The sequence below is a fragment of the Mercenaria mercenaria genome, chromosome 3, assembly GCF_021730395.1.
Source record: "Mercenaria mercenaria strain notata chromosome 3, MADL_Memer_1, whole genome shotgun sequence".
In the NCBI taxonomy this organism is placed as follows: Eukaryota; Metazoa; Mollusca; class Bivalvia; order Venerida; family Veneridae; genus Mercenaria; species Mercenaria mercenaria.
This window is the reverse complement of record NC_069363.1, coordinates 50,577,628-50,594,737: the sequence shown is the minus strand read 5'-3', so window position 1 is coordinate 50,594,737 and position 17,110 is coordinate 50,577,628. Positions and strand designations below refer to the sequence as shown.

Genomic DNA, 17,110 nt, shown 5'->3' with positions numbered 1-17,110 from the left:
TTTTCAAATTAACTGTCCCTTGCCCCCAAACCCGGACCTCTAGCTCAAAGGTAAAGGTCACAATTTGAGGTCAAAGGTCAATAGGGTTTTTTTTCCTGTCCGGTCCAGAACTCTGTCATCCATCAAGATAGTTTAATATTACTTGGCATAAATATTCTCCATGATGAGGTGACGTGTCATGCGCAAACCCAGAACCCTAGCTTAAAGGTCAAGGTCACACTTGGAGATCAAAGGTCAATGGGACATTTTTCCTGTCCGGTGGATAACTTGGTCATGCAAAACAGGATTTGAATATTACTTGGCACAAATGTTCCCCGCTATGAGACGGAGTGTCATGCGCAAGAATCTGGTCCCTAGGTCGAAGGTCAAGGTCACACAGACAGGCCAAATGTCAGATACAAGAATGACTTTGTCTAGAACACTTTTTCTTCATGCATGGAGGGATTTTGATGTAACTTGGCATAAATGTTCACTACCATGAGATGGATTGTTGTGCGGAAGAACCGGGTCCCTAGATCTAAGGTCAAGGTCACACTTAGAGGTCAAATGCCTTCTTTATGCATGGAGGGCTTTTGATGTAACTTGGTACAAATGTTCACAACCATGAGGCAGTCTTGTTTGTAGAACTATGTCCCTTTGCTTTACTATAAATAGCTTATATTGTAACTTATTTATTACAGGCCCTAGGGAAAAATTGAGACAAGTTTTCTGTGGTACAACATGCGTGTTACATCCAAGTTTTAGGTGTATTTTGACCTATCTCTACCTGGTAAAGAGTTTTGTGTGGACTTATAAAGAATTTTTTTTTACTATAAACAACTTATATGATACCTTTTTCATAATCGGCCAAAAATGCTATATGAAAACAACTATAGGTTTTTATATAACAAATTTTAATCCAAGTGTTTTGTTAAAACATATTGTATATGTAGTACAATACTGTTTATACATTATTGACAGATATCAGTTCATCATGTTATACTGCAGTAGAGAAAATTAGGTGCCCTCCCGCCCGCTTCGTTTGATTGAGAGATCGCAGATCTACGGATCGCGGGGTCGTGAGTTTGAACCTCGGGCGAGACGTATGTTCTCCGTGACGATTTGATAAAAAAGCATTGTGCCTTAAAGTACTCGTCTTCCACCCCTGATTCATGTGAGGAGTTGGCAGTTACTTGCATAGAACAGTTTTGTACTGGTACAGACTCCAGGAACACGGGTTAGGTTAACTGCCCACCGTTATATAATTGTAATACTGTTGAAAAAAATCGGCGTTAAACCCAAAACAAACAAAACATTTTGCTTGGTTGCAATCTGTGTTTTCAAAGGGTCTTCTTATATACATGTATTTTATTAACTATTACAACAGCAGTCCTTAAGTGCCTTACGGTGGCCATAGAAATTCTTATTACTTAAGTGTTATTATACTTTTGGTCCTACGCCATTATGGAATCCATCTAACATATCTTTGTAACAGAATTTTTCTTAAGGCGGTGCTATAGGGTGTGATGGGCGTTATCTTATATAATAATTGGTTTCGCTCTTTGCTTCCAAAAAATCTATTTATAATTTCGCAGGACCTTACATCGGTTAATTAAGGACACGTCACGGCTGAGATAGTTTAGCATTATTGCAATACACAATCGGTATTAAAATTGTGTTTACAATACATGTGCTCATTAGATAGATTCTCAATATCTATGTGAAAATAAGGGATGTGTGAGTTGCTCTAATTAGTGACAAACGACTGAAACAGTAGGAATTAATACGTGACTTGGATAGACAAAACGACAGTGAGGTAACAATATGTTTTTATATTGTTTTTATTCACGAGTTGTAAGCTACAATATAGAATACCCATTTTTAAGAAAATCAAACTGGAAGTTAGAAATAACAGAAAAAAATTAATTAGGTCTTGAGTCATCATATACCTGTCAAAATTTGTCATTAGTTTTCACGAGCTGTCAAAATTATTTTTATCTCTCAATTCTGCAAATGCATTGTTTTTGTAAGTATCTTGGTCGGATATTGTAGTGTGTAACTTACTTTACATTCCACATTAAAATTTGTGCTTTGTTGAGCTGACCGAAGCCACGTATGAATTTCTATTGTTTTAGTTTATTGTCTGTTACAAAGGTACCAAACCTCAATATTAAGATATAAGGATTGTTCCTTTCTGTTAGATAAAGGAAACTATTTGGTTGAATCATAACATAACGGTGTTTGGAAAGAACTGAATATTCTTTGTTTTTTTTTGTTATTCATCGGAAATTCAAAACGTGACCACCTTAACGCGGACATGGCAAAAAACCTTAAATATACGATGGGGACATTCTTCTAAAGCTTGATGGTCATAGTAACAGTCAGAAACAGCATAATATAGACAACCTTCTATGATTCAATCAACGTGGTATATAAAAACTAAAACCTAAATGACAATATTTCATTCCCATTGTTTTTGATGTTGCTGTGTTCACAGCTTACGTATAGCTGCTTTCTGTCTTCACAGAAATAGACTGACAATGGACTGTAAATACCATTCTTTTCTGTCAAAACGGTTTCAAAGCTTGACAGATCTGCTGAAATCTTAAGTATCTTATTTGCAGGATAATCACAAACATATAGACTGCCGTCAGATGACACTGTGATTCCATGAGGCTGATATATCACAACACTGCAAACTGCTGTCACGGTCCCTGTCATTGAAAGTTTTGTGATACTTCGTTTTCTATAATCACAGACATATAGATAGTTCTCGTCTGGACTAACTGCCACATGTTCTGGATCCTATAGTATCTCCTGAATCTGTTGTAGCAGAAATCGTGTTCAAAATATCCCCATCGTAGGTAAGTACCACTACTTTTGCTGGATGCTCAAAAGTTGCTATTATCTTATTGCTAGACAAAGTCGTGATGCCTCTGCTCTCGCCACTGATTTTAATTGTTTTATAGACTTGATAGTCCAACGACTTACAAAATATCAGAATATATTGTGTAAAAGCCGCTGCAATTCTTCCATTTCTCAAAACTGCAAGGTCCCACGGCTTTCTCACCACTTTTAACGTACGCTTCACTTGGTTTCGGTTACGGTCAATAACTTTAACTGTTTTGTTTGCAAAATCTGCTATTACGAGCTCATCTTTGGAGAATCTGTCAATTCCATAGATCTTACAGTCCGTTGTATCTACACTTGACTTTACATTTATGGTATCAGTTACACTTGGAACAATGTTTACTGCCCTTTCCGGTATGGGTTCAACATAGGTTTGGTTTACAAACACAAGTTTCCCTAGCTCATTGATATTTCGTATTGAATTGTTTGGCTTAAAACTAACAGTTTTGGCTTCCTTAATTGATTCATATTCTGACATTTTTTTCTGGTGTGTTTTTATTTCAGTTTTATATAATTTCATCATTACAAACGCATGCGGGTTTTCAATAGCATCGCTTTTCATTTCGTTCTTATACGTACTTGCATTTTTCATGATGAGGTGGCATTCTTTTATTATACTGTCCATACTCATTTCTTCTTCTTTTTTTACTTGCATAGCTTCCTCAGAAAGAATATGTTGCAGTTGGTCAAGGTCAGCATTTATGTCTTTTCTAAATTCACAAATAGATCTTATTGCCGCTGAATAGCTTTGCTCTGTGATTTGTTTGTTTGTTGTTGCTTTTGTCTCTTTTCGGACTGCTTCAATCTCAATATCATCAAGTTCTTTGAGCAGGTCTTTGTATTCTGAACCATCCTTGGTTCCATCGGCAATATCAGGTATGTATTCATTCACACACTTGCTATGCTTTGATGACATACAAATGTGGCATCCAACTTCGTCATGGGATGCACAGAAGTAGATGATGATCTCTTTGGGATGTTTTGTACAGTTAACTTTGCAGTCAGATTCTTTGTTTACAGATTTCTGCTGCTTGGGCATGCTGCTTTTGTCGAGAAGTATATGATTCTTAGTCAGTCTCACTCGACGATGAGACGCAAAACACGTAGAGCAAAGAAATTCCTCACAGTTCTTGCAGTACCCATTTGCTTCAACGTGGGTACTTTCACTAGCACAAGGTTCACAGAAAAAGTCAAAATCTTCCGATGACCCTTTGGAAAACGATGAAGTTAGCTGCGGCATTTTAGTTCTCTTTCCAGATACTTCCATTTTCAATGTAGTTTTCTTCGCTAGACTGCAAAAAAAAGATTTAGTACATTTTTGTATAATATACACAATTTGATGAAAGCGATATTGCATTTTCACACTGACGATGTAAATCAGTAGATATATTAATATAATTGACTAATATACTGGAGGCCAGTGTGGAACAAGACTATTGCCCAGCAATAAGTCTCCTACCTAAAGGAGTATTTTTCACATTTCTGCCATAGGAACCACATTTTTATTAAAATTTGACTGAAGTCTGAAGAACCTGTATATTCTCCAAATAATTTACCATCTTCAAGACATGAAAACATTTCTTCTACGTATTAAGCTATGAGCCTTCTTTTTTGTCATATTTTGTTGCCATAGTAACCACAATTGTTGCAACAGCAACAAAATAAAATGATGTGCATATTTTCTATTTTGCTATATATCCATGTATCTGGTATCTTGTACTTTTTCAATTATGACAAAATCCACCATTTGTGTCTGACACTAGGACAGACAAATGGACAAGCGGACGGATAAACGGAGAAAATGAAATGATAAAATACATGTAATAACGTGCATGTTCTCCACATTGTCTTTTACCTATATGTACTTTTTAGTTTTTAAGTTTTCACATAATCCGCAAATTTGTCATATTTTTGGACTATTTGTTGCCCTAGCAACCATATAGTTAGCCATAATAAGAAATAAATAGGCATGTACATTGTGCATATTGCCATCTAACTTTGTCTTAAGGTTCGTGACAAATTATCTTCTGCTTTTTGCTCCAAAGTAACAACTTTTTTTCCGCAGCAACAAAATAAACAGACGTACATATTTTCCATATGGCCATCTATCCATGTACCAAGATTCATGAAGAGAATTATAGTGTACATGTAAAGTGATTGGAGGATCCTACTTTGTGTGACCGGATACGGACGGACACGGAGCAAACCATAAATCTAAAAACAACGTAATTAATTGCTTGAATATTTCTGAAGAAAAAACAACAACAATAGGAAAAGTTCAAAGAACACCAGCCGTACAACACACCACATAGAAATGTATACATGGAACACAGACTCTGCATAAAATACGAACGGAATGGTATTACAAGAGCTGTCCGTATGACAGCCAATTCTTGCCTACCTAGCGGGGAAAGTATACATTTGTCCGAGCATGCGCCGGGGAAAGATACAGTCATTCAATCAGTTGCGGCACACGTTATGCCTTTTTGCTGCAAATTCTACATATGCTATGCAAACTTTTCTTTTTCTTAAATGGAATGAAAGACAATTCTTTCAGCTACAATTTAAGCCCAACTTTAATAAAATTGAGCATAAACAAGTACGTTAATCCCGCATGTAAACAAAGCGTCCAATTCAAGTAGTTCCGGTATCAGTCAATCAGTTCCGATCTCGTATCTATTTATAGATCTTTGCTATCTGGGGGTCATCTCAAAATAGATTTTGATTGTCATTTTTGACAGATACAGTTGTGTTATCCACTAGCCACTCAAATCTTGACATAATTTCATGTAGTAAAAAGATATGGGCTGAAATTAAACTAAATGATAAAACTAATGATTTTATAACTTTTATATTTAACATATCAACTTTAATATTTAACATATCAATTGCATGTTGACTTAAAACAAACAAAAAACAACAACAAGAAAAACAGTACAGGTAATGAGCAAAGACAGTCAAGTTTCCTGATCTTTAAATATCAATCACATTTATTTAGCAGAAAAATATATTACGGCATATTATGGCATTATGAAAAGAGATCATAAAATGAGATAAAATATATAACTTTATGTACAAAAACAGCAGTACCTCTGCATATGAATAAAATGTATAAAAAATAAAAATATAAGCGCATAACATTCTAACCTGATTTGTTCAACATTACTGGAATGGTAAACACACTATTTAAAATGTTGACAGAAATAGATACAGTCCTCCCCAAAAATTCTGGGGACAATTTAAAAAAAAAATGAACATTTTCTCCCTGTAACTTTTATAATTCAATAACTGAAACGCAAAAATATTTGAATACAGTATTATTAACTACAAAGGGAAGGAAAAGTATCAAAACAATGGTACATACATGCATTCTATATAGCATTTGCATAATTACTAGTACAATATCACCTTTTGAAAACATGTCTAGGGGCACTGTAAATGACTTGTTCAATCATTAACTGTTACATTCAAAACTGAACGTTCTTCCATACTCTGTATAGCACTTTTTAGACCTGGAACAGTTTCATCAACATGTTTTGTTTTGATCACATATGTACAAGGTATTACCGCACCACCACCTTTCTCACTGGGTGCCGGCCAAGGAGGGAAATTTTGTGTTGGTTCTGCTGTTATCTTCACAAAGATGTAGTTATTCTGATCAAGAATTTTGCGAAAACATCCGTCCAAACCCCTTGGTAGATGACCTATTGGGAGCCCTGCTACGTCACTTAACTTCAGGTGACGTGTTTCATCTGTCTGCATTTCATGAAGATCTTGTGGATAACAGTTTAAATTTGGAAGCCAAACTAAGCATGCATCATGATCATGAATGTTTCCATATTCTCTATCAACTGTTAGTAAAGGCTGATTTACTTGTGGGGGTTTTATTTTGAAGACATGGTAGCCTTTAATTACTGCATGATTTACAAACACTTCCTGCTCTGTTACAGATGGTTCTTGTTCAGTTGTTACCTGAAAAAATCAACACTATTTTGTGAAGAAAACAATGTATTTCTAATGTGTAAAAACATTTTTTTTGAGAAAAATTTGAAATAGATTAGTTAATATATTTATATTAATCTTAAGTAAAATAATGTATATGTATGTAAATGACATGTACATAATTACAGTAAAGATTTTTTTTCAGTAGGTAATACAATATTAGAGACTATCATATTTAGATTTGTTCATTTCTGGTAAGAAATCTTAATGAAACTAACACATAGGACAGTGGAAATAGCATAGGTAAAACCATATAAAATATGTAAATATGTACATTCTGGACAGCAGAAAGGCTCTTCACTTTCAATATTTATCTCCTGTGAACAACAATCGGTGTGAAGCCACTTCTTGCGGTAGTCACAATTCACCCATGTTCTTCCCAGTCCAAGCTCCTGGTCCTCTTTCCATGAACCTCCACAACCTAGGCATGTAACATTTTCTTCATCATCCTCTTCATTAGGTTGAGTACCCTGTGTTGTATCAGACCTACTCTGCTTTACAGCTTTATTTTTCTTTTTCCTCTGACCTTTTGGTGATTTTTCTTGAGTGGAAGTCATAAATTTATGTTTTGCTTTCTTTTCCTTTTCTGCAAGGGTTTTAATTTTTGAGAGTTCACGTAAAACCATTGTTCGAACACTTTCAGCGGAGGTAAGATGATGTGTAAGGGTATGTACGAGACGCTTTGGTTGCATTTTTTTTTTGATTTAGCAGATTTAGGCAACGCCATTGGCTTCAGAAGCACAGGTGATACGGGAGATGACTCCGCTTGAATATCATGAGACACTACCTGTTGTTGTTTGTCGTCTTGTTGTATTGCAACACTGGCTAACATGTCCAATGCTGATGAAGGGTGGACTCCGGTTTGACTACCGCTGGCTTCAGTCACTCTTATTTCTGGTGCTAATGGCATAGCCAGACCCTCACTAGCTGTCCTAAGCTTTTTGTATGCATCAAAACATTGTATCCTTCTTCGATACGTTTCTGGTATTTCTGTCTTGTAGGTGTTGTACTGTTTCTAATGCACGCAGAGCACCCTGTGCTTCAAGCTGCTCCTTAGAACACACAGTCGCCTTTGCTTTCTGGCTGTCTCCAGTTTCATCATCACTGTGTGAGTAGGTTAATCCATGTTTCAGGTCTGAATCCTTAATTACTGTGCTATTGACTGGATATATCCCAGATGATATGAAGCTGTTGATGAGTATTAAAGGTTTGTAAAATAATAGGTAGGCTTCCTTCAACTTTTCAGCAAATGAGTCCTTGCCTATTGGAACACCAGGATGTTCTCTGGAATGAACTCTAGTAACAGCATACCATTTCTGTTTCAAGGGCCCAAAGACACCTTTATCCAAGTGTTGCATTAGGTGCGTAGCATTTGGTATTATCCGGTATAGAAGAATTCCATCTCTTTTGGCACTTTCAAAAGCAGTCATACTTTTGTGGCTGCTAACACTGTCAATTAACAATACCACTGGTCTGTCTTTTGATGCATGTTTGCTGAAGTGATTCAAAAACACCTCATAAATTAAACCTTTTTTTGTGAATGCCACATCACTACCAACTATGCCTCCAGTCAATACATTGTAGCCACGGGGTTTGGGCTCTGGAAACACCATGAATGGTGGTATCATGGTTCCATCTGCACAACCACAAAACATTACTGTTAATCTTCGCTTACTTGCCCCCGAAACATATGGCACTGGTGTATTTTGGTTATTTCTAGCAGGACCTATGACCTTTCCAGCTTTACTAGCCATGATGCTAAGCTTGACTCTAAGGGGGTTTCATTTTTAATTTCAACTATGTGTCCATTCCTCTCCATGAATTTCTGATACCAAGTGTATGATGGCCTGTCATTTACAAATGGAGTATTTCTTTTCTCCTTCTTTACAACGTTTTGAATAAAGTCCACAAATTCGCCTGGCTTTAGCCCCATTCCCCTCTGAGCCATTTCTTTGAGCCATTCTGCCATAGCCTCTTCCTCATGCTTACTGAAGACAGGTTGTGGGCCATTTCTGCTGTCCAAAGCTACTTCACCAGCAAAGCTCGTCTGACTCTGTGACATTTTCCTGGAGACAGGCTTCCAGTACCATATTTCTAAAATGTTGTAGACATGATTGTGTCAGATTTAAATGGCTAGACAAGATTATAGCACTTTGGCCTTGGGGTGCTCAACTGATTTTGTTATTGACAGACGGACAGACGGTTGAGCACCATTCATATAATATAAATAAGTTCATTTGAATGATGGATGGCGAACATAGGGTGATGATGTGAGCTATAAAGGCTTAATATGTATATCTAGATGTTACTGATTATATACTATATGAAATTGCATTATATTTTATGTTAATATATTTTTACATCACATTAAAAAGCAGTTTGATTTCCTAGTAATAAGCATGATATCATATTCTATTTGATTGCATTAGTTAGGGGTTCAAATCAGATGACAGCAGTAATTATTTCCCCAGCCTTCTGCTCTGCATTCAAAGCAAAACTGACTTCAATTGACATTTCTCGCATAATGTACAGAAGTTGCATATCAAGAATTATAGGCTGTAATACTTGATATGCAATGTACCTGGAACAAATTTGTATGCACTTATTTATACAGTATCATTATAAAACATGAATTGCATTAATTACCCGCTTCAAAGACTTTGCAGTCTTGACTGCAGGACTGGACTGTGCAGATTTCTCTGGTTTCTTTCGTGTTTTACCCATGGTGCATCTCGTTGGCTATCAATATCTGCAAATGTAAATAATATACAAAGAGTTAAATGAATATATCAAATACATAAAAATCTGACTAGGGAGATGCATTGTACAGTATTTTATTTCCTTTTTCAATGTTTTTATTTTTACGCATAATGTTTGTTTACTATACATTTATATATGTGTGTAATATGCTAATTGTTGTCATTCAACCATGCTAAACAACATAGCTCAATATATGTCCCATGATTGGAAATATACTCCATTATGTTCCGTTCTATTCAGGAGACAGCATGTGTACTTAACAGTAAATTACAAGACTAGAGTACACTGTACTTCTTAGTGTTCTAAGAATATATAATTAAAACAAAAATTTCAGGAAAATATATCAAGTTATAATGAATACTTTGCATGTGGACCAAAATTAATACCAACCATAAACAATGAACAACAGAGCATGATGCAAAATAGCATTAAATCTAGTGTGTGACACACTAAGATAACGTCTATACGGCCCCCAACTTATATATCACGTGTACCGGAAATGATAAGCGAGCGGCCTTTAAAGGGAATTCCTATAGTTTTTTATGCGCATCTTTCTGCGCAGCCGACACTTTCTATGGAAATCTGAACTGAAGTCAACATTTGTTGAAACATGTTACAGACAATCTGAAATATGAGGAATTTTGAATGAAATAACATTTTTGATAAGTTATATCAGTAATCAAATGTTGATACTGGTTTATGTTGTATTGACAAGTATCATGCCTGACAGGTATCTAGTTGTTTTTGTGGTTGTGTTTTCACATCGCATATTAGTACAAAGACAGTGTTGTTCATATAATGTAAGATAATTGACTTAGTACTGATAAGACAATATCACCTTTCAGATTATTTAGTATTCAATTATAGAAAGAATTAAGAATTTTTAAAACTTTTTTTAGAGTTTTAGCAAACATACATGTAATCAATTTGGCCAGGTTCGCGCAATTTCCGTCCGGACAGGTGTTGTATTCTAGCGGTCTTACATAAAATTTAGCCTGGTGACCCATACATTTTTAGCCATTTTTATGCTCACAATACAATTATCTATACACAAGAAGAAAAAGAAAAAATTCTATGAAAGAGTTTTTTCAAAATTAAAAAAAAAATATTCTTCACTATGGATATTTTTCATTGAAAAAAGTTCACAAAAGTAAATATGAAACAATATTTTTTTTCATTTGTACCCATTATTGTAAGGATAGAGTATTACAAATATGACTATGATATCAAATAAGTATATAATGAAATCTGTAAAAAGAAAAAAACGTATTGTGCTGCCTGGATGTATATTTTGGTTGGTATCTATAAAAAAGCAGAAAATTAAGAAAATGTTGAAAAATCGCTGGCAGTTTCAGCAACAGTGGGTGTGTTCAAAACAATTTTTCACAAAAACAAGCCTGGTGACCTATTGTTTTTATATGTTCATTGTTTTCAGCACAAATTTTCCTATCATATATGTGAATTTAAAAAAATTCTATGAAAGAAAAAAAACTATAGGAATTCTCTTTAAATAATGTTGTTTTACACGCTTAAATGAAATGCCAAGTCGTAAAGATGAATATCGTTAATAAAATGAACATAAATACACAAAACAATACCAAACTTTTGGTATTTATATTCTTAGAACACACCAAATCCCTCTCCAACTTTTAGGCTCCTCGAAATCAACGTAGAAAAAACGCAGCATCCAAAACCTCGTTTTGAAACTGCAAGTGCTTGTTGACCCAGATTCCATGCATGTTTTGTAAACATGCGAGCGTTTGGCGAGGAAATGTTTACTTTACATGACCCGATAGAAATAATAGAGTTTCTGAACATACTCACACCGTACCAAGCTTAATTTCAGGAAGTGTGACGGAACTGATTGAATGCCGGAACTGATTGAATGACTGTATCCTATAATTGATTGTCACTGAGATAGATCTGAAACATTGGCACACGATTTCTCAAATGTAATGTTTAACATTAAGTGATCAATGTTAAGAATAAAGAAACTTACATTGTTTAGCCTTTTTTCAATACAGTACTTTTGTTTACTTCTTTTACTTCCTTGTCAACAAGAAAACACCCAGGCTCACATGACTTCACTGCGCATGCCCGTCTACCTCCAGTAATACGGGTATTATACAACCCAGACCATGATCAATACTGCGTTAAAATTGTATGGAACGCCGCACCTGTCTCATGTCGGGACATTTCATGTTATCATGTCAGAAAGTAATGCTCGTCAAAGCCGTCTTATAAATGTTAAAAAGTTCTGCTATTATATAAAATGTCGAAACAGTGTTTTATTATATTAACTAGCCATGCTATCTTGTCAATGTGTGGTGTTAACTTGTCGAAACAGCGCCTTTATCATGTAAAGTTGTGAGGTTAACTTGTCCAAATAGTGTCTTATTATTATAGTGTTAACTTGCCATAGTGTCTTATGTTAAGTGCTAAGTTATTATGTCAAAGTATCATGTGATCTTGTAAACAAAGCGTATTATAATGTTAAAAAAGTCATGTTATCACGTCAAAGTACCATGTGATTTTATAAACAGAGCGTATTATAATGTTAAAAAAGTTATGTTATCATGTCAAATTGTCTACCGAGCGTGCTATAATGTTAAAAAGCTATGCTATTTTGTCAAAGTATGGTTTTACTTGTCCATATTGTGTCTTATTACGTTAACTAGCCATTTTTCATGTCAATGTGTGGTGTTAACTTATGAGAACAGTGTCTTATTTTATCAGTGACAAGAACACATTTTGCAAAAATTAATAAGAAATACAAGTTTATAAAATCATTATTACCTCCCTTTATCCCGGTTGCGCAACCAAATTAGATTAAACTATATGAATTCTGAAGCTATACGTTGTTTTTAAACTTGACATTTGTTCCAGATAGTTTAGATATCCAAATATTAATCAAATACAAATGCAAAACTAGAAATTATATCGAAATCAAAAGAAATAGACCATTTATATTAAAGGGCGGTAAATATGATGGTAAGGGTATTTCATAAGAAAACATCTTAGGTCCAAGATCTACCTCGTATATGGCGCACTAAAACATCAGCATCCTCTAAAAACATTGCTGCTGTAGCTGCCATTGTAGCAGAAGACTCGAGATATACAGTTTTCCGAAAAAGCTGCATCAGCGGGTATTTCATCACGAGTGTTCATCCGCCCCCCGACCCAAGTCCCTTTGATTTTTTCTCTTTCGTTTGCTGAAAAAGTGCTGGCTGGGCGTCGCTACAATTCCAGAAGCGCCCTTGGTAGTGCAGTGTTACAGTGTCTGCATAGTATACCAATGGCAGGCTAATCTGCTGATTTCAGGTCAGGGATAGCCCAGACGAGTGCATTTCCGTTAGGGGTGAATATTTTGCGGGACTTGTGAAAGCAATATGCTTAGATACAAGTTTTTGTTTCTATATTTTATATGGACAGTCTCAACATTTTCTGAATTCCCCTCGTATACAATCAAAGTGTGAAGCAATTAACAAGAGGACCATTGTGGCAACAAGTCGCTCACCTGAAACTGACTATTTGACCTTGAATATATGTAAGACACACTGAATCATGGATGGTAACAACTGTGTTTAGTAGAAAAAGTTTTTATCTTTTTTTTTTGCGCTGGCAGCCCATAAAATCAGTCAAGCCAAACCATTTGAATTAAACAGAGAGGACCTTACAAGTATGCTAAGACCAAGTTTGGTAAAAATCCATCAAGTTCATGAGAAGGTTGTTTAAAACTTTTTTTCTATTTTTATTTTTACCTCTGGCTGCTCTTATAATCAGTCAAGCAGAGAAATTTGAACAAACACAGGAGATAATCTTATAAGGATGACACAGAGCAAGTTTTATGACAATCCGCCAAGGGGTTCATGAGAAGTCATTTAAAGGTTTTTCTACTATTAGCACAGACAGCCCCTAAAATCAGTCAAGAGAAACCATTTGGACAAAATTGAGAGAGGACCTTAAAAGGATGCTAAAGACCATGTCTGATGACGATCCATCAAGCCTTCATGAGAAGTAGTAGTATGGCACTTGAAATACATATATAACACAACGTTGCAGTACTCGACAGTTAGGCATTTGAAATAAATACCATAAAATGTTGCATGCAGTACTAACAGTTAGGCATTTGAAATACATATAACTATTCCACAGAAAATTAAGAGCAATTTCTGAAATTTAAATGATGGTTTTATAAATAGTTTCAATGTTAAATATCTGTTTTCTAAGCAAGAAAATTGCAACCCAGTTCTGTCAGCCTACCTTCTGTCACATGACCAGTTGTCTTCCACAGACAGAACAGACAGAAAATACAACAAGAGGGCCATGATGGCCCTGTATCGCTCACCTGAGTACCATTGCTTAAAATGATATGATCGTTTCAAACCAATCTCATTAGAAGCTGCTAAGGTGTATTCATTTAGATAAAAAATAAAGGGAGGTAATTTGTCATAAATTCAGTCAATATGTATCTTCATTGGTTGTCCGAGTCCATCTGTTGACATGAATGAATTTTCAGATCAGTATCTTCATTAGTTATGGAGATGTACCCATTTTAATTTGAAATAAAGGGAGGTAATTTGAAATAAAATCAGTCCATAGTTATCTACCCTGATTGTCTCAGTTCAACTAATGACAATAATGAAATTTCAAATAAATCCTATAAGTACTTACTGATATAAATCCATTTTGATTACAATCAGGGGAGGTAATCAGATATAAAATAACTCTGGAACCTACGATTGGATCTGACAGATTCATCATGGAATCCAAGATTTATTGTTGTTGAAGATATTTTGGAAGTTTGTATCAAATCAAACCATAAATGAAGTCTCTTATGGCTGCAACAGCCAAAATAGCAAATTTTGGACTATTAAGGGGCCATAACTCTGGAACCCATGAAGGAATCTGGCCAGTTAAAGAAATGCACCAAGGTCTTGTGGTGATACAAATTGTGTGCAAGTTTGGTTAAAATCAAATCATGAATGAAGCTGCTATTGTGCAGACAAGGTCAAAATAGCTAATTTTGGCCCTTTCAGGGGCCATAACTCTGGAACCCATTATGGGATATGGCCAATTCAAAAAAGGAATCGAGATCTTATGGTGACACAAGTTTTGTGCAAGTTTGATTCAATTCAAATCATAAATGAAGCTGCTGTTGTGCAGACAATGTCAAAATAGCTAATTCTGGCCCTTTCAGGGGCCATCACTCTGGAACACATGACGGGATCTGGCCAGTTCAAGAACGGAACTGAGATCTTATGGTAATACAAGTTGTGTGCAAGTTTGGTTAAAATAAAATCATAAATGAAGTTGCTATAGTGCAGACAAGGTCAAAATAGCTAATTCTGGCCCTTTCAGGGGCCATCACTCTAGAACACATAATAGGATCTGGCCAGTTCAAGAAAGGAATCGAGATCTTATGGTGATACAAGTTGTGTGCAAGTTTGGTTAAAATAAAATCATAAATGAAGTTGCTATTGTGCAGACAAGGTCAAAATAGCTAATTTTGGCCCTTTCAGGGGCCATACCTCTGGAACCCATAATGGAATCTGGCCAGTTCAAGAAAGGAACCAAGATCTTATGGTGATACAAGTTGTGTGCAAGTTTGGTTAAAATCAAATCATAAATAAAGCTGCTATTGTGCAGACAAGGTCAAAATAGCTAATTTTGGCCCTTTCAGGGGCCATAACTCTGGAACCCATAATGGGATCTGGCCAGTTCAAGAAAGGAACCGAGATCTTAATGTGATACAAGTTGTGTGCAAGTTTGGTTAAAATAAAATCATAAATGAAACCACTATCGTGCAGACAAGAAATTGTTGACGGACGGACGCACAGACGACGGACGAAGGGTGATCACAAAAGCTCACCTTGTCACTATGTGACAGGTGAGCTACAAATAAGGCCCTACCATGTTTGAAAATGATTACCATGTTCGTTTCTTTAGTAAGTGATATATTCTAAGAACATACCTTAGTAACCCAACAAGTAACTGAACTTTATCCCTTCAATACGTAAATTTAATGATTTGGATTATGATAGCCTTAATACCTTCCAAAATGGGATTACGATAACCTTTCTAGTTTCACAGAGGGGTTTATAATACCCCCTGCAAAAGATGCTAATGGATGACTCATTCCTGTTTTGAATGACTTTCTACATCTCAGTTCAGCTTTTACTGCAATTGCTTTTATTAACTATATATCTATATATCACCTTTTTAAAGTTAACAAAAATCAATTTCAACACGTACTCCTCTCATTTATGAAGCCTATAAAATGTAGAAAATTAAAATGACTTGCACTAAAATTCACGTCCTTTAGTAAGTGGACGCAGTGGTAGAGAGGGCTAAGATGCTTTCCTACAGAGGTGAAGGCCCCAGGTTCAAATCCTGGCTACTCCCATTGTGGCGTGTCCTTAGGCAAGGCACTTTATCACAATTGCCTCAATCGACCAAGCTGTAAATGGGTACCGGCAAATTGTTGGGGGTATGGTATAAAATGTTTTAACTCTTCTTAAAATAGGTTCGTTCAAAAGAGCTGATATTATTCGTTTCACAAAGCGACAATAAATAAAATTTACCTTTACCTTTACTTCTGTGCTTTAATATTTTTTCCACAGACTGGGCATTACCTTCCATATCTTATTAACAAAATGCTCTTTACCTAAAATTACAATTTTATCTGGAGATTGGAAACAATGGAAATAAAAAGAACAGAAACTACAAAATTGAAATTGCATCCTTTATTTATGTCCACTTCAATATACATGTAGCTGTTGTAACAACTTTATTGTAACAAACACATATATTGAATATGCATCACCATCATGATGTATTAGTCAGTTGAGTGCTGTCTGGGTTTCTTAAACCATGCTTAACTTTTGATGCCATCAAATTTCCAATTATATATGGTACCCTTCAAGGATTTAAAAAGATATAGACCCAACAGGAACCTAAGGCTCAAATGTTTGACCTTCAGTAATGACCTTAAACATTGTTGATATAATTGGAACATTGGTTCTGCGTACCAGTTGATGAGATCATCAATCCACCAAAGTTTCATGAATATTCTTGAAGAGGTTTAGAAGGTATGTACCAGGCACGAAATTTGAGCCAACAACGTGATGGGGGGGGGGGGGGGGGGGGGGGGGGGTGCGGTAATATTACCTTAAACGAAACTTATAATTAAAAACTCATATTGCATTAAAATCAGGAAGTATTTCAGTATTAAATTTGTTAAAAAGTTCTGAAGTTATCAGCATACTAAAGCACAAGGCACTACATAAATTGTGAATATTTTAAATTTTTGTTTTCTTTTCATTTTAAACAATTTTCAAAAGTATTCCAGTACAATAAATGGGATCAGTTTATCCACCCAGTGCTCCTGAATTCATACCATTTCTACAAGACACTTCCAATTTCCAACAGAGGACAAACAACTTCAGTCATACAGCCT

At 35.5% G+C, this 17,110-nt stretch overlaps 1 protein-coding gene across 3 annotated transcripts; it reads right to left on the bottom strand.

The window, feature by feature from the left end:
* Positions 1-882: 882 nt before the first annotated feature.
* Positions 883-11,985, bottom strand: LOC123524787 (uncharacterized). 3 transcript variants are annotated; one of them, XM_053538454.1, is made up of 3 exons: positions 11,651-11,981; positions 9,538-9,640; positions 5,722-6,861 (listed from the first exon to the last, which is right to left on the bottom strand). In XM_053538454.1, exons 2-3 carry the CDS (start codon positions 9,613-9,615, stop codon positions 6,337-6,339), a joined length of 603 nt encoding a protein of 200 aa, XP_053394429.1. In that variant the 5' UTR covers positions 9,616-9,640; positions 11,651-11,981; the 3' UTR covers positions 5,722-6,336. The 3 variants fall into 3 exon arrangements, with proteins under 3 accessions (XP_053394426.1, XP_053394429.1, XP_053394427.1); XM_053538452.1 differs by lacking the exon at positions 5,722-6,861 and adding an exon at positions 7,690-8,985 and having other exon boundaries at positions 11,651-11,985; XM_053538451.1 differs by lacking the exons at positions 5,722-6,861; positions 9,538-9,640 and adding an exon at positions 883-4,181 and having other exon boundaries at positions 11,651-11,798.
* Positions 11,986-17,110: the final 5,125 nt, after the last annotated feature.